This window comes from Dermacentor andersoni, chromosome 6 (genome assembly GCF_023375885.2).
Source record: "Dermacentor andersoni chromosome 6, qqDerAnde1_hic_scaffold, whole genome shotgun sequence".
Lineage (NCBI taxonomy): Eukaryota > Metazoa > Arthropoda > Arachnida > Ixodida > Ixodidae > Dermacentor > Dermacentor andersoni.
The window spans coordinates 97567142-97589750 of NC_092819.1; the positions used below are offsets into that span (position 1 = coordinate 97567142).

Consider the following 22609-nt stretch of genomic DNA (forward strand, 5'->3'; position numbering starts at 1 on the left):
CACACACACACACACACACACACACACACACACACACACACACACACACACACACACACACACACACACACACACACACACACACACACACACACACACACACACACACACACACACACACACACACACACACACACACACACACACACACACACACACACACACACACACACACACACACACACACACACACACACACACACACACACACACACACACACACACACACACACACACACACACACACACACACACACACACACACACACACACACACACACACACACACACACACACACACACACACACACACACACACACACACACACACACACACACACACACACACACACACACACACACACACACACACACACACACACACACACACACACACACACACACACACACACACACACACACACACACACACACACACACACACACACACACACACACACACACACACACACACACACACACACACACACACACACACACACACACACACACACACACACACACACACACACACACACACACACACACACACACACACACACACACACACACACACACACACACACACACACACACACACACACACACACACACACACACACACACACACACACACACACACACACACACACACACACACACACACACACACACACACACACACACACACACACACACACACACACACACACACACACACACACACACACACACACACACACACACACACATATTGAAGTCATATTTATCACAAAGGAAATAATCCGTAGTTGTGAATGAAAAGCGATCTTCCTTATTAACTATAATATCAGGCGTACTTCAGGGCAGCATATCACAGCCACTACTGTTTAATATTTATATGAACAATATAAGCGGAATCAACGACTGTGCGAATTTTATAATTTATGCAGATGCTACTGGCTTACTTTTTTCATGGCATTGATTTAGGCAATCTTATAGATATAGCCACTAATATTGCCATGGTAATTTTATATGGGAAACAGCAAATGCCTTAGTAGACAACTCTACAAAATAGGAAAGCGGTGTTGTTTGCACCTGTACAGAAAGCTGACTCCCGTATAGCTTAAGTAAGTACCTCGGGCCCGAAAAAATTCAGATTGTGAAAGAAATTGCATCGTTAGGAATAATTTCTAATGAAAATCTAAACTGGGACCATTGATGTGCGGCATATTGTCTAAATTTTGATAATTGCCTAAGTTGAAAATCAAGCTTTTGCTTTACAATGAATTATTGTCCTCTCACATCTCAAGATATACATTTCAAGAAAATAGAAACAAGGTATTCTTGTTACAGAATATAGCAATTCGACGCCCATACAAGTGAATTGTTTAAAAAATTTAAGAGTTTACCAAGTCACAAAATACACAGCTTTAACCTCATTGTAACATAGAAGCAAAGCTTGTTATTCAACAATGCTTGCTTTGTTAAATTTCGCAACCTTAGGAAAAATATAGAATTCCGTTTTAATATTAGGCAAGGACCTTCCTTATTTGTGCTTTATTCTAGTATGTGGGTTAAAGAGACGGACGCTAGATTCCTGCTTGCCTAAACTCATTAGAAAATAAAAACTTTACTATATTTAGCATTTCCAAAGAAGAACGGAAGAAGTTTCTAATTAGAAATAGTGGCACGTAGTTCTTTTTGTACGCAATCCGTTACACTACTATATGTTTGACATTTTCGCACAAAACTGACCATGTATTTAACGAACAACCTCATACGTTGTTGCTTGGTTGATTTCTGACACGGGACTTGTAAGCATGTGTAGTATCTCTGCTTGTGCATAGTTCTTGTATCTCTTTCTGGCTTTTGAGTGCGTTTCAGTTATAGTGCAGACGTCTTGGAATTATTTTTTTGTGTTGTATAATTGTTCGCCGTTTAGCAAAGCGTGGCTTTATACATGCTTTTCCCCCCGCAGGGGCGTCTGCGTCAGCAGGCGCTTGGTGCGTTGCGACACCACGTACCCGAGCACACGAGGGTTGGACCCTCCCGCGTGTAGCCGTGTCCGGGGAAAGGGGGTTCCTGGGGATTGAGCCGATGCCGGGTGTTCGGACCTTTAAGGCTCCCCGGTGGAGGCAACACACTTCTTTGGCCTCTGCTTCACGTAGATTTCCCCCCGGACGGACCCACCGGGGGGAAATTGGCAGTCGCCTTTTCCTCTCTCTCTCTCCTGAGATCTTCGTCTTTTTTTCTTACTTTTTGACCTTTCCAGTCTTCTTTTCTCTTGAATTTATTTCCTGTCTCCTTGGCGGTAAGGGTCAACCTGGTGTGGCTATCCTACCTTGTTTACACCATATTTGGTTATAGTGACTGCGTACGGTTGGCGTCGTGCAGGCTTGTACAAAAGCTGTGTGGCGTCCCCTGGTTGGGCTCCGTGGTGGGCGGTCGGCGCTGTTGCCGAACATACGCATTTTCTTATGGCAGCGCAAACCTCTGTCGTCTATGATCATCGTCTGAAAAGATGCCGCACCGAAGTACCATTTCAGTTCTCCTTTGGAAGCAACGCTCCATCTTTCCTCAAATACTATGTAGTCCACAGTGAAAGCAACACGCCTGTTAGAAAGCTCTCTCCATTCCTGGTAGCCAAATGCCTGAAAGATAAAATCGGACCTACATACAAAGCTTCCAAAATGTCTAGCGGGGACCTCCTCCTAGAACTGAATAATAAAGATCAAGCCGAGAAGCTCTCTGAACTTACCAGTATTGGCGACGCAACAGTGACAGTTTCAGCGCACAGAACACTTAATACAAGCAGGGGAGTAATATCTGAAGAAGACTTTATTGGTTTACGCGATGAGGAACTACTGGAAGCTTTCCAAGAACAAAATGTTACTAAAGTACAAAGAATAATAATCCGCAGAAACGACCAAGAAATCCCCACCAAACACGTTATACTCACCTTCGGAACAAGCGTAATGCCTACCTCACTCGATGCAGCTTATGTCAAAGTCACTGTGAGACCATATATCCTGAACCCCTGACGATGTTTCGAATGCTAAAGGTTTGGACATGCTTCACATGCATGTCGAGGAGAAACAGCTTGTGCGAAATGCAGCTCCAACAATCACCAATCTGACAATTGCACCTGTTCCCCACATTGTGTTAACTGCAAAGGAGATCATCCAGCTTACTCGGGCTCTTGCCCTTGCTGGAAAAAAGAAAAATAGGTAATTGCACTGTCAAACAAAAAAGCTCGTTCTTTGAAACAAGAAAGCGATTGTCGTACCTTTCGCGAAGAAGTTATGCCGTTGTGATGCAGGTGGGGGCAGTGTCACAGAGGCCTCAGGTGTCTTCTGAGCCCGCGCATAGTGGTTCCGCAGTGACCCCTCCCGCCCCCGTGGTGGAAGCAGCCGGCGCTGCTCCATCCTCTTCAAAGGCCCTGCAGACACCAGTCCCGCAGGGCCCTAAGATCAACCGAACTCCAAGGTCTGAGACACGTTTCTCGGCGCCCAACTCTCGGTCCTCCAGCGCTTCAGAGAGATCGATAGAGGTCGAACCAGAAACCCCGGTGTCGTCGACACTAAAGGACAAGCGCTCGCTCGAGCGCGGAAAGAGGGACAAAGTTCCAATAACACTGCTAAATAAGAAAGCGATAAACTAAAGGTTATCGCTCCTTTGTATTAGCCTTTTTTTAAATCTATGTCACCTAACATCTTACCTCTTATTCTTTCGTTAGGGCCATTTCTTACGTTTCAATTTCAAGATGGCTTTTATTATCCATTGGAATTGTAGAGGTCTCATACACAATCTAGGTGACATCAATGACATCAACATATTTTCACCAGTTGCAATGTGTCTCCAGGAAACAAGTCTCGGCCCAAAAAATAGTCAAATTTTCAAAATTTTCACCATTGTCCGAAGGGACCGCCAATGTTTCAGCCGTTTGTCAGGTGGAGTGGCTATAGTCGTGCAGGGCGACACTCCTACCCGAAATGTCCTATTGAATACATCTTTAGAGGCCGTAGCTGTCACCATTCTATTTTGCAAAACCATCACCATTTACTCACTGTATATTCTACCCCGCACCCATTTTACTACTAAACAGAAAATTTAACAGATCAATCACCGGAACGATTTGTTTTAGTAGGCGATATTAATGCTCATTGTACTCTTCGGGGCAGTGTCAAAACTGATCAAAGAGGACAGCTGGTTGAAGACTTTGTTCTATCCAATGATATCTGCCTTTTAAATTCAGGTGCCCTGACCTACTTTTTACCAGCTTCCCGCACTTTTAGTTGTTTAGATGTAGCTTATTGCTCGCCATCCCTTTTTAATGATCTTAAATGGCAAGCCCTGAGACATCATATGGTACTGATCACTTACCCACAGTCATTAAACTCTTATCATCACCACCAACCTTAAGCACTAGGCCACGCCGATGGAAATTACAGCTCGCTAATAGGCCGGTTTTCGTGGAGAAGTCGAAATTGGAAGATGTCTTTTCGCCAGACCTAAGTGTTCATGAACTTAACAAAAAAAATTCACTGAGGTCATAATCTCAGCGGCAGAAAAGGCGATACCCCAGTCATCGGGTATTGTGCGCAAAAAGCTAAACCCCTGGTGGACGAAGGAGTGTACCGACGCTAAAAAAGAACAAAATAAGGCCTGGGGAATCCTACGGAGGTACCCCACCTATAGCAAGCTCTTAAACTTCAAACAAGCCAAAGCCAAAGCACGATTTATTCGGAGACAGGCGGAAAAACCATCATGGCAAAAATATATATCTTCAATTATTAGCACGGTTACATCAGAACGAATGTGGGACCAGGTGAGAAAATTTAGAGGAGAGCACTCATCATACACAATATCACTGCTTACATGTCCAGGCACACAAACAACACTACAGGACCAGGTCAACTTATTAGGTGAACACTTTTATATCTTCAGCTGGTACACCGCTGGTACACCTATCTCAAGCATCGGTAGGGACACTTGAATTTTTCAACAAGATAGAGAAGTCTTGGCTAATGCCTACAGATTGGAAAAATGTGGTAGTAGTGCCTTTTATAAAATCTCGTAAACCCTCAACATCCCCGAGCAGCTACAGACCCATTGCATTAACAAGTTGTTAATCACCATGATGTTTTGCTGGTTGTTCGAGCAGATTGTGTCGTTTTGACTGTCTTCTGAGCTAAGTTGCGTTGCTTGAAGAATAGCTGCAGTCACTGTAGGGCTTCAGACCTTGGAAATATTGAGTGCTCCTTTGGGTCTGACGATGATCTGACGACGACGATGACGATGATCCGAACATGCTGCCTGGGTCTACAGCGAGAGCGAGAGTCTTGCGCCGTAGGTTGTTGTTCTTGTGATAATTTTGGGCCACGTTTCTCGTCGGGGCGACGGGCGGTACACCGACGGGAACGGGTGGTACCCCAGCGAATTTCGGCGGTTAACTTTTCTGGGGAAATATCTTTGCCACATACTTCAACTTCCATGCTTCGCGGATTTGGCCAGAGGCTTGTGCGTCGTAGCAGAGCTCGCACGGGCACGCGCGGGAACGCGCCAGGTAGCCTGGTAGGCCAAGCACCTGGGAGCCCGAGCACCTGGCGCACGCGCTTAGTCTTAGCTCGGCGACGGCGTGGTCGTAACACAAAAGTGGTCGCAGTCCCGAAAAAATAAATGTCTCACCTGAAAACTTAGGGCCGTATTCTGAAACGCTCCTTACCTCACTGAGGAAACCTCAACTGCTTGAGGACGCCTTACCACATATTCTGGAACGCTCCTTACTAAGGTGCCCTCACTGAGGCCTCCCTTGGAGCTCCCTCAGGTTAAGGTAGCGCTGGAGCTACCTTCGTGCCGCCTTGCCTCGCTCCTTGCACTAAAAGGGCGCTTCTCTGCAGCACTTTGCAAACTCTCTCATCTGCCAACAGATGGCATGAGAAGCACCGCAGCTATTAGGCGGCTACGGTGCCGCGGCCAGTTGAAAAAAAAAATGGCGGTGTGTGGCTCGTTCATTGACAGCAATGTCGAAAATTTTGTGGAATTCGCGCTACGAGCAACTGACTTCGTGTACGGTGAGGTGTACCGCTATCCGTCACCTTCAGCGAGAAACTTGAGAGATCGGTTGAACCCTCTAGAACTGTACACCGATGAAGAATTTCGGTCGAGATATCGCTTCTCCAAGCAGTCTGTTGTACTGCTACTGAAAGAGCTGCGGCTCAACAGAAATGATGACAAAAGAGGTGAGCCTCTTCCGCCTGTGTTAAAGCTCCTCATCACACTCCGATTCTACGCAACCGGTGCGATGCAGACTGTTGTTGGCGACCTCGTCAACGTATCGCAGCCATCCGTGAGCAGGAGCATCTGGGAGGTGACGCAAGCAATCTGCGTGGGACTGTTCCGCAAGTACGTGCGCCTACCGACAAGTGCAGAAGCGAAGTCCGTCAAGACAAGATTTTATAATATCGCTGGCTTTCCGGGCGTCACTGGCTGCATCGACTGCACGCACGTGCAAATCATCAGTCCCGGAGGAGACAACGCAGAAGTGTACAGGAACCGAAAAGGCGTGTTTTCGATAAATGTGCAGGTAAGTTGTGGGCGTTTTATTTTTTTACTTGTTTTCAAGTAATACCTCGTTGATTGACGCCCGCGAACTTCTGTGCGTTAGTGACATGTCGACGTAGCTAAAACACTATTGCACGATGAGTAGCTGTGCGTACCGTGTATTTCACAAGTTTAATTGAACGATATAATACGTTTTTCTGGGTAAGTTGATCCAGACAACAAGAAACACTGCAGGCGAGTCGTGTCCCGTGTATTCATTTCCTGTCGTGCATTCGTGTCATTTTAACGTGTAAGCTGTTTATAGCTCAAGTAATGCATGTCACTCTGATCATGAGAAGGAAATTTACAGAACAATAAAATTGGGTTGGAGTGCATACGGCAGACACTGACAAATCCTGACTGGGACGGTAGAAAACTAGGTGAGGTGATGAAGTTTGGAAATTTGTAGGCATAACTTGGAGTCAGCTAGCGCACGACAGGGGTAATTGGAAATCGCAGGGAGAGGCGTTCGTCCCGGGGGGGGGGGGGGCAGTGGACATAAACATAGGCTGATGCTGATGAATGTATGTCACTAACGTTTTCTTCATTCTGTGTTGAAGTTTTATTGTGTGCAGAGGCACGCAGTATTTCTAAAATCACATTTTTGTTTGTTTGCTGTTTCAGGCTGTGACAGGACCCGAGCTTCAGTTCTTTGACATTGTTGCAGGTTGGCCTGGTTCTGTTCACGACAGCTGAATTTTTGAAAACAGTCGTGTGATGACATCATACGAGCAAGGAACTGTGTCTGGCATGCTTCTGGGAGACCAGGGATATGCTTGCCTGCCGTACCTCATGCCACCCCTGAAATACCCCCAGACAGCTGCAGAAAAAAGGCAGGATGCATATTTAAATTCATCACCTCTATTGATTCTGTGCGGTTTGGCAGTGTACATGTACCTTATGGTGAGTGCCATAGATAACATGCACCACTTGAATTAAAGGATATAAAGTTAAAGAAAGTGCTTTGTGTACGAAACAGTGCAGCTGGAAATTGTACCTTTTGTTACGTATTGCTGAAGAGCTGCCATGCACTTTATGTAGTGCCATAACGCACTACTTAACATTCAGTTTTGATGGGAATGTGTGTTGGATGTGTGTATATAAAAAATTCAAATAATTAAGCTCATCTGTGGCCTGACAGGCTGACTGATTTGTTTGAACTAATTCTGCTGTAACTTTGTGTACTTTTGTGCAGATACAACAAGAGCCAAATAAAAACAAGGAACTCAGTAGAGAGAGCATTTGGAGTTTGGAAGAGGCGGTTTGGCTGCCTGAAGACAAACCTTCAAACAAAAAAGGAGAGGACATGTGCAATAATAACAGCATGTGCATCACTTCATAATGTGGCGTCTAAATTGGGTGATTTGTGGTTGAATGGAAATGAAGAAGAGGATGCAAGTGAACCAGGGCCTGCACCAGCTGACACTCCTCGTGGCAACCAGCTGCGAAGGCGGCTCATTGAGAGACGCTTTTCGAGCACTGCAGCTCACCAGAACAGGGACTGAGCAAACAACAGACCATTATTACTTCATGGCACCACTGGTGTGTTATTACAGGAGATGTAAAAATACTATCGTCTTATGTAATGTGTATGCCTTGTTTCCTATCTTAAGAAGCCAACAAACACTGACACCAAGGACCACATAGGGGAAATTACTTGTGCTTAATAAATGAAATTTCATTTATTAAGCACAAGTAATTTTCCCTATGTGGTCCTTGGTGTCAAATTTCATTTATTAAGCACAAGTAATTTCCCCTATGTGGTCCTTGGTGTCAGTGTTTGTTGGCTTCTTATGACATGACTAATAAAAATCGGGCTCCTCGGTTAACCCCCTTTCTTTACGTTTGTTTCCTATCTGTAATTGTTGAGCAATGGCTCCAATGGAACATTACGCTAAAAACTGTTACAACTTGTTTATTGAGAGTTACTCTTTGCCTCATCACCAGCCAGTTGCTTGGCAAGAACTTCTGCTCTCATTGAGGAGACCTTCAGTTTAGCCTTCAGAAGACGCAGTTGCATCCTGTGCAAAGAACTTCTTTTCCTCTCCTCGTCAGCATATTGCAGTCTTTTCCATCCATGCTCCTCTTCCATCATTCTCATTCTGGCTTTGTGCTCTGTGGCTCTTTGGCATCTTTCATCCTGCAACGCTTGCAGCCGGGATTCCAGTTCAGTGGATAGCGTCTGCTGCAAAAGTGCACGCCGGCTAACCGCTGTTTCCTGAGATGCTGACTGGGTTGTAGTGCATTGAGTCTGCTGAGAGGCTTGCCGTGTGCACTGCGCAGGCTCAGATGAGGCCTCAATAGGGTCTGCTGGTAACGGGGATGTAGCATTCGCAGAATCCATATACAAATATTCAGTCCTGCTTAGTTCCAGGGTACGATCTGCAAAAATAAAAATGCATTTGTAGAAAACACAAATATAATTATCTAGTCTGCTGCTATGTAGTGTTCTGTCATGCCATAACATAAAAATTGTCTGAATACCAGTGCTCGCTGTTTGTGCTTTATTTGGCCATCTCATGCGCTTACAGTTGAAGATAAATATTGTACTCATAGAAACTAAGCAGTAGGCCACGGAGAATGTGGTAGTGGCTTAATTCATGGTCCTTATACGCAAGAAAATAGCGGACCCTGCGCATTTCCTCTTGCACTTTGGCTCTCATTGTGGTTTCGTATAGTACTCATGCATTCAAGAGCCCAGAAAAACTGACGTGCACAAGGCTACACAATAAGAAAACACAGATATGTATGGGTTAAGAGTACTATTATGGCACTGTGGCTTATTTGTTACATAAAAATTAAATTTTTATACTGCCACATCTATCTACATGTAGATATGGTGCGCAGTGTTTTAGGCAGTGCCTAAGAAAGATGAAATTTCAGTAAGTGTTGAGTGATGTAGCTGTTCGCATGCATAACATTGCTTGGTATTTGTTTCACAGCATAAGAAAACATGCACATACTGGGCAGACAAATAACCAAGGAATAAGAACTTCTGCATATTTATGCGTGTATTCTTATTTTTTGCATTCGGAAGGTGTTGCCAAGATATGGGTTACCAAATATACACATAGCTCAGCTCAGCTTAGCTGGTATGCACAATAATTCTAACATCACAACGAATTAGCAGTGCCATGCAAACAAACATGACACAGTGCATCTCCCCTCGCTCTGCTTACATGATTTTTTTTTATTTACTCCACACCGTGAAGACAACAGATCCCACAAACTGTTGGAATCGGTGAAAGCGAGGCTTTACCGTTTGCGTGAAATAATTGGTTGTTGCATAAGTAGAACAGCACTGAATGCACGCTTCGGCGGCATTTTGTGCAGGTGCGTTGTAGCTGTCTCCACACACCGTATACACCGGTGAGCTGTGCACAACGATTTATAAAACCCAGCAATGTCACAGAAACACACTGTAATAGCGCGTATAGCGACCGGTCGTCACTGACCGTCGTCACTGTCCTCTGCGTTGCTCTGCGTCATTCCGGCGATGATGTCAGCCACGCTATCGGCAGGTTGTGTTGATGGCGGTCGATCGCTATCATATGGATTCTTGACGCGTTCCGAAAGATGCGGAACTGCAGCCTCGATCTGCGATAGCCGCTCGTCTACAGGTTCCGGCGGCGGCCCACCTCCTGCGATAGACACTGGCTCGAACACAAGGGCAAACACTGAAGTAGCACAATCTCACCTGTAGCCATGGCATCCCTTATTTGCTTGGCCTTTTCTTTCTTCCAGCGCTGCTTTAGGTTGTCCCATAGCTTTCTTAGTTGTGAGACAGTGCGCGGCCGCACATTTTCTGCGCTGTTGAATTCGGCAGTCAATGCATCCCACGCTTTCATCTTTCTCGACAGCGACACGGTGTCAGATTTTTTGTTTTCGATCGAGAACTTGTACTTACGCACAAGCTCCGTCACTAGGTCTTTTTCTTCGTCGCTGTAAAACAGCTTCCCGGGCATGTTTTTTACGTACGCGGCTATCACAACCTGTGTAAACAACGAGGCGTTGGTCAGAAGTATTCAGAAGCGTGGTGGCGTAGTCAGAAGCGGTCAGAAGATTGTCGCCAATGTTGCTAGACCAACATTTTTGCCTGCCGAAAAAGCAGAAAGTTAAATAAAACAGAACAAGATGGGCACCTGCCTAGCAAAATAGCAGTGCGCACGTAAACATTTATCGATGCGCATAACAAAATATTACACATATTATTTATTCTGGCTTGAAAGTGAATGTTTATTTAATATTTCACATCTACCCTCGAACCAAGACTCGTGAAATACGCACGTTACCTTACTGAGGAGGCCCTTTCGAAAGGAACGTTGAAGGAAGCTTTTAGAATACGCTGGAGCCCTGAAGGAGCTCCTTGAGGTAAGGAGGCATGAAGGGCTCCTCACGTAAGGTAAGGAAATGGTCTGAGGTGAGGAACGTTTCAGAATACGGGCCTTAGTATCTACAGAGTCCTGGTGGTCTCACGGTTCGAATGGTACAAAATTCGGGCTGGTATTCACAGGAAATCGCAGCGAAAACATTTCAAGAATACAGAGCCGATGTGAGCAGGTCCGCACACCACGGCGATCGCAGCGCCTCCTCGCGGAACCTACATAATTTTTTTTTACTTTTAACATGCATTGACTCCCTTGGTATTGTGAACCAGTTTCAATGCTGAATATAAACATAATATATAACGACGCTGACTTACTGAGCGTTAGCGTTGGATAGTCGGTTAATGGTAATAGAAATGAAACAGCGCTATTTCCGTCCTAAAGCTAGGTGGAAAACAATTGAATATTACGCGGCGTTACGGGCTCCTTTCCTGTTGGCCATATTCAAGCAGTGTAGTAGAGCGGTGAATAATCTTAGAATATAACTATATAATTTCATTGAAATTGTGTATTAGAAGGATTAACCAATATACCAGCAATGAGGAGATATATGCACACAATAAAACGCACTTGCAGTAATTACTATAATACATCAAACTGAATATTTGACAGGCCTTTAAGTCCTTTATTCACGAATGAGAAGTTGGGCATGGGTTGCGGTTGACTCCGTGGATTTTTAGATCTGTCGGGCATGCTCTGCAATGAGCCACTCTCACATGTTTCGGAGAAACCGCTTGTCAGCATGTGATTTACTATAAACCGCTAAACTGTCCATGCATCCATAGCTTACGGTAAGGCAGCCAACTCGGCTTGGACCAACTCACTCAATAGATAAAAAAGAAAGACAAACTCCGTCTGGGAAAGTTCTTCGTGACATTGAGAGGAGGCGCAGCCTGCCTTCTGAATGTCTACTTTAGGTGAAAAAGATATGTGAGCGGTATTCGACTACGTGGTACATTAAGCTTGTCCGTCTGGTTCCACAGTTCTTGTGGAAGAACATTCTCGTGACTGAGTGCATTAACGGGAATTGAAACGTTTAATAATATTTGGGGTTTTACGTGCCAAAACCACTTTCTGATTATGAGGCACGCCGTAGTGGAGGACTCCGGAAATTTTGACCACCTGGGGTTCTTTAACGTGCACCTAAATCTAAGCACACGGGTGTTTTCGCATTTCGCCCCCATCGAAATGCGGCCGCCGTGGCCGGGATTCGATCCCGCGACCTCGTGCTCAGCAGCCCAACACCATAGCCACTGAGCAACCACGGCGGGTATTGAAACGTTTCCTTACACTGCTTGTCCGCGCAAACCAAAAACTGCACTTTAGTAAACGCCCATTAAATCATAAACTCCAGCCGTACATAACGTTATCCAGTGTAGTCAACTGTAAACGCTCAGTATATGACCGCTTGCGAGAAACAATATGTGTATAAGGAGCGAAGTAAAAAACGGGCCAGAGCAGAAAGCAGTGTTCCCTTCCTCCCGTTTCCTTCCTTGTCGGTCACTTTACATTCGCATTGGGCTGGAACGGCCAACGCGTCCAAAATATCAAATGACCAAACGCTTACAAGTTACCACCTTGCGAAGCTCGAGGGGTGTTGGAAAGATCCTATTAATCAGCAGAGAGAACAGTGTGCAATACACATGTCATTTTGGCAGAGTACAGGCGCCACTAATGAGGAACTTGTTACGAAACCGAAAGTCCCAAGTTAAAATGCTGACCGATAATGGGGCCCATTGGCGCAAGCGTTCTTCGTTCTAAATAAACCCGCTATGTGCGGACGTGACCGCGCTGCCGTCGCCATACTTACACAGGCGTGCGCCCCTTAACATGCTGTAGTGTGCTTGCGCCACTTCTCCAGTAGAGTAGTTTCATTTCTACTTCATTTCATTTACCCCACCTTAAGGGCCCAATGATATTACATAAGGTTTCCTGTACATTTGTGGTCGACGTTGCTTAACAGCAACAACAACAGCAAGAAAAGGAAAGCACTCGTGAACAATAGACACTGGGGCTCAAAATGGCATTCAGCAAAAACGAAAAATAAAAGAAGGAGCCCAAGTTGAAAAAGCAAGACCAAGCCGGCAACAAAGATCAGATCACGTTTGATAATCCCCGAACTTGGGCGGGATATGAAGAGGCTAGAGTTAATACGATGCCGTATTGCAAAAAAGTGTTAGCTTTTTGCAGAAAATTAAGCACTTGGTGAATGAAGCTATGCCCATATACTAAGGCGTACTACTGTTTGACTGCATGCGGAACGAGTCCAAAGTTTATAGCTTCAGTGGGGCTGCCTATGCTGGCAGCCTTACGGCTATGATTTAGGCGGGAAGACATCCTCTGAGTAACGCCTGTTAGATATATTTCGAGGTCTGCTTACTCCGATGGTGACGTCACCACCGTCGTCGGACGCTCCTTTCAGCTAGGGATATTCCAGGGTGGCTTTTTTCTTTGAGTCAGTAGAATATATACTATTCTTACGAGCTGTTCCTTTTTTTTTTACATTTCTACGTGTCTATTTAACAATGCCCCCTTCGCGATGAGTGTCGTTTCACTGTATCGACTGACACATTGAACAGAGCTAGCTCTATAGCTAGCTAATCACAGGCAAGGGTGCTTTCGAGAGCAAGTTTAGCACCTAGTGGAAAAATACAAATGCTTCAGTTATCGTCATCGGATGTAGAAATTGAAAGGCAGGCTTTTACAGCGAAGCTGTTAGTCTTTACTTAGTCGGGACTTTTCTTCACGTGCTCATTCAAAAACCGCCAGTTACAGAAGCGGTTTTCCACTTAGTTAGCGCTTAACGTAATTTGGTTTTGTCTGTCATTAAAATTACAATTGCGATGCTATCATGTCTGTAGATTATGCGTAAGGCTTACTTTGTGAATCTTCTGACAGAGCTTATTTTGAGAAATTCAATTAGTTCAACAGCGTATTTGCGTCAGGTTGAGGGCTCAAAAACGGCAACTGGATGGCTTTCCGTTTGAGTTCCCGCATAGCAGAATTATGTTTTCTTGTATATTTGAATTACACTCCGATGGTATCATGTCTGCAGGTTGTGTGTTAGTGGTACATGACTAATTTTCTGAGGCATTTTAATTTGAGAAATTCCATTACTGCAATACCCCATAACTTGAGGCAAAGCATAAAATAGCATGTACACAACAGAAGGGAACGAAGACGCTGCGCTGCTAACAAATGAATTTTTATTGCACAGGGTTGCCCCATATATACCATAGTACAACAAAAACAAAAAAGGCCATTGTCAGAACATGGATTTCTTTTCGGCAAAATCATCAACCATAGGCCGCTAATAAGATTTCTAATAAGATAAATAAATAATAAGATAAAAGGAATAAGATTTCTTTTTTTGGGCAATGAGACAGATGGGTAACTCACAGAGTTATCGTTTCGAATCATTTCAAGCCATAACTCTGTGAGTTGCCCATCTTCTTACTAATTTGCTCTCGCAATTGATGCTTCGCCTTTCGGGCGAAGTTGCGACTTTTTTTATAGATCCGCGTTTATTCGTGTTATAAGTTTATTTATACATTCGTTTTTCTATTTCGCAATATATTGCGGGAAAGAATTTGAGACTAAAATCACCGCACCGACTAGCAGTGGGCTAGTGCTGTCAGTGCCTTCGCAGAGGGAAGGGCAGTATCAGAACGCTGGCATGATGAGCGGCAACGGAGCCAGCTATGGAAGACGATTATGATGAACGCGCGAGCACTGGCACGAGCACGTTCGCACAGTTACGCCGAGGGGCGCCCACGAGCCAGCTGTGGTAGAAGACGACGACGAGCGCTTGAGCAGTTGCAATCCCCCACTGTGGGTATGCGCCATAGCCACTCAGAACAACAACGACGAAGACAACAACAACAACAACGACGACGGCGACGACGACAAGAACACGAGCCATTACTGAAGATAGAGGAGGAAATAATTTTATGGCCAGTCCTGCGAGTTGGTGGGGAGGGCGAAAGGCCCCATCCTAGGTGACGGCCAGGAGTTCGTGGGTCCTGGCGGCATCCTCGGCCCGCTGGACGGCCCATAGTTGATCTTCGAGGGCGGGGTTTCCCAGTGTGGCTTCCCAGAGCGTGCGAAGGCTGTTGCTAGTGGCCGCGTTCTCGTTATTGTTATGTATCCCTCGGCGTTCCCATAATATATGCTCCAGAGTGGCTCTGGATTCACATGTGTTGCTTTTGTCCGTTTGATGTATATATCCGGATATATGATGTGCAAGAGTACAGGATTCGGATACGCCCTAGTTTGTAACTGCTGCCATGCGACAGACTGCTTTTTTGTCTATTTTGAGTGAGGTGCTTGACTAAAGGACACCTGTTGTTTAGTCGAGAAAGTGCACCCATTACTCACTAAAATAATTTCGTAGCAACCAAATGGTGCTCGTTCCTAAAGTTCTTAGCTTTCAACTCCATTCAGCAACCTAGAACTGTCACAGTTTTGTATTAGATTTGCGCATGTGAAGTGGGAAGAATGCAACATTGTCACACTCTGACATTTCCCTAGTTCGTGCTGACAAGTTTCACGCCCCTCTCCCGATCAAGATATCCCCGTGCCTTACGCTATAATGGTTCCAATGGCGTCAGTAATTTTCCCGCTTTGCTGTCGAACCTGGTGAATATGTTGGCATATTGAAGTTTTTCTCTAGAGTTGATTGTTCTCTCGTGACCAGTATGTGCGACGACGACAAAGAAGCCCATCAGTTCAGCGATATATTTCTGAATGCTGCACATGGCTACATTTCCCAGAACCAGTCCAAACGATGTAAATTTTCCTGTTGGTTGTCTATGCAACTTAGAACTGCTCTAAACCATAAAGAGCAGGGCCACTAAAAATCCAAAAGGTCTATAAACTAAGAAATGAATAGGATAATTTCGCTTCTTGCGGCATGAGGGGGATAAGTCTGACATTGAGTCATTGGAGAACAAACCGGCCGGCGGAGCTTTGAAGACACTGCGCCTGCTCGACTCCTGCACGGAGTCGTTTATTTTGCCGTTCATTTTTCCTCTGTATATAAACCGTCCCCTGACAGCACTGTCTACTAGCCACACTCTTCTGCTAAAATGTCCAGCTCAGTACTCCTTGACGTTGGTGTTGGGATGTTATGCACGATGTCGTGGGATCAAATTCTGGCCACGGCGCCCGCATTTCGAAGGAGGTGAAATGCGAAAACGCCTGCTATCTTAGATTTAGGTGCACGTTAAAGAACCTCAGGTGGCCCAAATTTTCGGAGTCCCCCACTAGACGGCAGAATGTGATTTCGGTACGCAAAACCCCATAATTTAATTTCTTGCGTCTTGACGAAAATTTGCTAGGGCATCCTGGCGGCTATTATCACATATTGCGGCAGTATTATTGTACCTGTTCTGTCATCAACCTTTCTTAACTGCCTGAATATTTGTGTGCCTTTTGCGCTTGCATTTATACTGTATTTAAATCTGGAGCCAGAACGGATGTCAGAAACTATTGGCCGATTCCGCTTCTTTCCATCATTTACAAGATTTTCGAGTTATTTATTCAAAGTCTATTGTTGTTCAGTGTAAAAAAGTTCTTGTTCCAAATCAGGCTTCCACGCTCGTCACGCAAAGGGGGCAAGTTAACGTTGCGTACTGCGCCCTCAGCAAGACCTTCCACGAAGTAAATCCTACTCTACTGCCAGAAAAGCTTGTACATAACGTTGATGAAGCTTCGTGGAAGGTCTATCTCTACTACACAGCTACCTCGTCGAAAAGTTCTGCTTCGTGAGCGGCAATGATCAATAAACTTTTTTCTATACGTTGTCTAGTAGTGTGCCACAAGGTTGCCTGTTAGGTCAAGTTCTATTCTTAATTTTCATTAATGACATTTGCTCAGGAATCTAGAAGTCTTCATTTGATCTTTACGCTGACCTCAATATATTTAAAGCGATACAACATACGGAGTTCTGCCGCACTCAGCAGTCCGACCTGTCCTCATTCTCTGAATGGTGCCAGTTAAAGCAGCTGACGCTGAATTCACCTAAAACCATATTTTTTTCAAATTCGCGAGTAACGTTAACATCGCCTTCCGTTGTTCTTTGAATCCTGGAGTATTTACCTGAGTGGTTGAAGAATGCGCTCTCGGTGTATTTTTTGATAGTACATTATGTATCTGCAAACACACGAAGGGGCGTAGAGTTGCATCGCCAAACTTTAAACAAATTTATGTACCCCAATTTCCTTCCTTAAGTATTTCATATCAATATGTATTCCATTATTTTATTATGCCTCAATGGAATGGAACGGCAGAAGCAGTTCGGATACCGCATAATAGAGCGTGCGCAGAAAAAAATCGTTAGTATTTGTACACACCGTTCTCTGATCTCGTGTACATACAACTTTGCATGTTGGAATAATTGTCCTACACTTTCGTCACTTAGCTGCAGACGCGGTCGCACCAACGTCCTTTTTTTATATAAGATCGCTCAAGAAAATAACATGATTTCGGATAGAATAGCTTTTTATTTCACTGTGGTTTCCACAGAAGACTACGAAGAAACATATTCCCATCAGCGTTCCTGCACTCAACTCTCCACGTAATGCAAAGTCTATACAAACGTCATTTTCTGCACGATGATATCTTTCGAAACGTGTTGTCTTCGTTCTGTTCCGAGCTTCGTATTTTCACATGAGGCTTCTTTTTAGCTGCATTGCTATCAGACTTCCTTTTATTTTTTTGGCTCCTTTCATAGAAAAATTATGTGCTCCTGTTAAGCAAGTGTTCTTGCTGTATTGTTACTAATTTTGAAGCTCCTTTTCCGGTTTTTTTTCTTTTCTCAGAGCGAAGCTTTTAGGCGCCCGTCCCTGCGACAAGCGTCGGCGTCGACATAACCGAGCCAACGAGCACATCGAAGTATGAAAGAGTGAACACGGAGCACAGCAGGGGATGAAAGACGCGAGGAGAAATATGATGAAACCGTGAGAAGAAAGTCATAGTGCGGCGATGATGCCTACTAGATGACGCCTCAGTAGCGCGCACCGTCTGGGAGCTCTGTTTGCGGCGGCTGTTGTGAATCGCGCCCACGCGTCGCACCCGCGCGGGCTCTCGCAATCTGCAGATTAGCGATGCAGTCGGCCCACAATTCGCTCCGCTTGCAACGTGCCATACGGGACAGATTGTCCGCGCCAGCCGATATGTCTCGAAATGAAAACACGTATCTAGCTGCGCTTAAACGTCGCATTATAGGAAGTATCGCAATCGTGGCTGATTTTTTTTTCTTCTATTCTTTTTGATCCAGAAGCTTCGGTTGTAGCTGTTTTGCCTTTCTACGTATTGTTTTCTCTGTGGGCAGGCACTCAGGATTTAGTCTTGTTCCTGGGCACATGAAATAAATTATTGATTGAATAATATTGCTGTTTCATATTAATATGTGGTGGCGTACTGATTGCTGTTGACAGTTCACTGAGATTTGACAGGCGCAAGGACAGAGAAAGTGTACAGGAGTTGATTTGGCTTGAAATCAGCCTAGCGCCATGTGAAAACTTTTTAATCGGAAAGTTCTATGTACCTCCGAATATTTCTCCTGTCTTGTGTGATGATGTCGTGCCTTCTACTGAAAGTGCATTATCTTCACACAGCAAGCACAGAGTAATCCTTCTTGGTGATTTTAAGACAACTGGAATTGATTGCAACACGGTTAGGTGTTCACATTAGAGTCACTACACAGTGAACAAATGCCGCCTGTTGCTGGACTTTCTGTCCTTCTGTTCACGTCAGCGATATAATTTGATCACCAATTCCTGTGGCAACGTCTTAGACCTTTGCCTCTAGAATGCTCAAGTCATATATGTCTCTCGATCTGACATTTTCCTTGTGCATCCCTATAAGCTTCAAGCGTGACTAAAGATAACTGCTCTATGTCAGCCCTGAGGCAGAGCTCCTCCAGTGGCATGAAAAATGAATCCTCTTGCTTTGCTATGAAGCATGGTGATTATGTTGGGTTTTATGATTTCTTGTCCGCCACCGACGGGTCACTGGTTACAAACAAAACCAATCTTGATGACCAAGTAGATCCTTTTTCGAACCTTGTTTTGAACACTATGCGAAATAAATACCCTAGTACAGGTCTAAACTCTCTAAATATCCCCACTGGCTCTCATCTGAACTTATACTTGCCCTAAAGTATAACGATAGTGCGCGGTAATTGCAGAAGTCCTGTGTCTAACGAGTGGAGAGAATAATTTCGCTTTTTTCGAACTCTTTTATAAGCGGGATCACGAATAATACATTTCATTCTTAGAAAAGAGCACCTCCGACCGGAAGGCGGAGTCATGAAAGTATATACTCAAGCGCTCGTGTAAACGTGGAGAGTGTTATCACCTGCTTGATTTTAGAGGAGTAGAAGTCTACAGTCGAGGATTGTTTTCCTGCCCATTTCTCATCCTTATACAAAGCTTCAGGTTTCAACGCTGGTGTCAGTCAACAGCGCACGATGGTTCCTACACCTTGTGCTGTGTTGTAGGTGAAGAGGTCTCAGCAAATGACTTAAGCAACTGAAGCCCCTCCACAATTATAAAAGCTTACGGTAGTGTTCCTGGCCCAGTAATGACATCTATATTTAATAACTCCCTGAATACTTCCACCTTCCCTCACATGTGGAAAACTGCTCGTGTTTTTCCTGTATTTAGGATTGGCTGTAAAACTGATGTCTCCAATTATCGCCAGCTTTCTCTGTGCCACGTCTAAGATTTTTGTGACTGCTTTTCGCAAGACATTGCCTTTTACTGTAAAGAAATCATTGATTCCGACTCAGCATGGATTTGTCACCGGCCACTCCACTGTCACAAATTTCCCAAGTTTCATTACACAGATATCCACGCCTCTACTTCAAAGGGGGCAAATTGACATCATTCATTGTGACCTCAGCAAGGCTTCTTATATAGTCAGCCATTCACTGTTTCTGATCAAGCTTATGCACATGGTGTTCACTAGTGAATTGTAAGCCTTTTGTGCAATCATCTTCTTGATAGATCATGTTATGTTAACGTCAATGACCAAACGTTTCCTTTTTACATGGCAACTAGTGGCGTCTCTCATGGATCAGTATTAGGACGACTTCTTAAACATTTTAATAATGATGTTCGTTCCGCTAATCAGAATTATTCATTCCTTCTGTAGGCTGTTAACATCAAGAATTTCAAGGAACCTTATAACATTGGTGACTTTCGCATCTTGGAGTCTGACCTGTTTCTTTTTCCTAAACAATGCAAAGTTAATAAGCTCGCCTTGTATACTGCTAAGACCAAAGTCATAATTTTCACACGCAAAACCGCCAGAATTTCTTTCTCTTTTTGTGTAGACTCTGTACCGTTGTGTAAGGTATGTGAGATCAATTGTATAGGTGCACTTTCTGATACAACCTTACACTTCTCAGCTGACACAAAAAAGTTTCAATGAGGGGTATGGTCTGTTGGCCCGGTTTGAGGACTATAGAGAGAATTTAACTCTCCTACATTTTTCAATAAGTTGTACACAGCAATCTCTCTTCCTCAACGAAAATACGCGTCGGTAGTCTGGAATGGCGGTTCTAGGCCCAACAGCGACATTATAGATCAGGTTCTGGGAAAAAAAAGAAAACTTCCACCCGCCGTGGTTACTCAGTGGCTATGGTGTTGGGCTACGGAGCACGAGGTCGCGGTATCGAATCCCGGCCACGGCGGCCGCATTTCGATGGGGGCGAAATGCGAAAACACCCGTGTACTTAGATTTAGGTGCACGTTAAAGAACTCCAGGTGGTCAAAATTTCCGGAGTCCTTCTCTACGGCGTGCCTCATAATCAGAAAGTGGTTTTGGCACGTAAAACTCCATAATTTAATTAAAAACAGCTTCTAAGCATATATCATCATCGCTTTGCTAACACGGGCACAGGACCTTGTTCTAGAACTGTTGGTTGATAGCATTCCCTTTACTTTGCTGCCGAGGCAATCGCGCTGACCTTCTGTTTCTTCTGAAGCTCCTTCACGGTATCCTAACCTGCGCCGAACTCCTCAGTTTTATGATGTTCCGTATTTCGCGCGAGATCACCAGAGAACACACATCTTTCCGTCTTTCATTCTTGTATCTTTCATCCATCTTTTGTCCTGTCAGCCTGTCATGACCAACACTCAAGCGTCCACAGAATAGAGTCCTGGTAAATTTTTGAATTTTTATTTTTATGATGATATTTTTCATAATTCGCTGTCATTATTGTTTTCCGAGCTTCGTGTTGTGTCTTTCGTTCACATATTCTTCAACTGTCGTTCTCCTGCTTTTTCTTTTGTATTCACCTTGCGCCTTGTTTTATGTACACTGAACTTTTCAAGATTGTTCTTCTTATTCATGATTTTGCTTATTTTCCTGTGCCGTTATTCTTTGTATTTTTTTAATGAATGCGTACGCCAGCACTTAGACCTCATGGTTGTTTCTGAGCAAGATAAATAAATGATTGACTGAGTGATTGATTGAATTATTGCAACGAAATACTTGAAGGATTCGAAATTTCAGATAAGGGACTCTATCGAACTAAGGAAAGTTTTTGAAAAACCTAGTGGTTCCGAAACGAAGTAATAAGTAGATATCAAATGCAGAATTGACAACATGACAAATTTCTTAACTTTAGTATAATTAAGAAAACACTTTATGCAAAAAGCACATTTCTACACATTACACAGAAGTACTAAAGACGTGAACTGGTCACAAACAGTATTTGAACAATATTAAGATTTCGCTTATAATGTTTATAACTCAGTATGTGACTTCATATGGCCTTTTACGAAGTAAACTCCATCCACTTTTGGCGAGATTTGAAGCTAGCCCCATTTTACGGATAAGGCTGTCAAACCTGCGGTAAAAATGCACTGATTTTCCAAGTACTTTTGAATGAAGACGCCCATTTGTACTACGATGTTCGAAAATAACTGTAGTACCATTGTGTTTTGTCACGCATTATGTGCACATAAATGTCTAATATGGTATTATCATCAGTGTCCATTTCAAGTGCACTGCCTTGCGAACTAACTCGTCAGGGTTTGTAAAATGCAACATCTGCCGTGAACAAATTAGTGTAAAAGTTAGTTAGGAAAGGTATCGTAATTTGTCGGTTCGGTATTTATCTTCCTCGTCCAAATGATGTCTACCTCTTAGAGTAGTCCCGCTGAGCGAGTAGTTTTATGCTACATGCCACACGCGTTTCTGAAAAATTTAATTAACAATGACTAAAGCTGTTTATAATGTACCGAAACGAATATTTTTTTCAAAGTTGAACATCTCTAAAGTACACAGAATTCAATTTTTGAAGGACTCTTTGCAAAAACAGGCAGAATAGTATTAGATAATGCCAGTCTACACCAAGTAATCTGTCTATGCGTGGTGACAGAGTGGTTTTGGGCGGTTGAACGAAAGTTCGTGATACTGTCAAAGTGAGCTCACAGGTTCGAAACGAGAACTACCCTTCTTTATTGCTTCTGAGATTTCTTTGAATATTGTTGACGAAGATGTGTTGTTGCACTTATTGCCACTTGTTCAAGAAGCCTAAGGACATTATGCAGCGTTACGAAACAACCCCTGAGAAGGACACATATAAACGCATGTTAGAGGCACTACTAACGACTACTTTATTG

The 22609-nt window shown here is 44.0% G+C and overlaps 2 protein-coding genes across 2 annotated transcripts; one reads left to right on the plus strand and one right to left on the minus strand.

The window, feature by feature from the left end:
* The first annotated feature begins 5972 nt into the window (after positions 1-5972).
* On the plus strand, positions 5973-7577 carry LOC126523083 (putative nuclease HARBI1). Its single transcript, XM_050171944.3, has 2 exons — positions 5973-6568; positions 7210-7577. Exons 1-2 carry the CDS (start codon positions 5975-5977, stop codon positions 7279-7281), a joined length of 666 nt encoding a protein of 221 aa, XP_050027901.2. The 5' UTR covers positions 5973-5974; the 3' UTR covers positions 7282-7577.
* A 156-nt stretch (positions 7578-7733) lies between these two features.
* Positions 7734-10584, minus strand: LOC126523080 (uncharacterized). Its single transcript, XM_050171938.3, has 3 exons — positions 10283-10584; positions 10041-10226; positions 7734-8967 (listed from the first exon to the last, which is right to left on the minus strand). The coding sequence occupies exons 1-3, from the start codon at positions 10548-10550 to the stop codon at positions 8501-8503; spliced, it is 921 nt and encodes a 306-aa protein (XP_050027895.1). The 5' UTR covers positions 10551-10584; the 3' UTR covers positions 7734-8500.
* Between the last annotated feature and the right edge of the window lie 12025 nt (positions 10585-22609).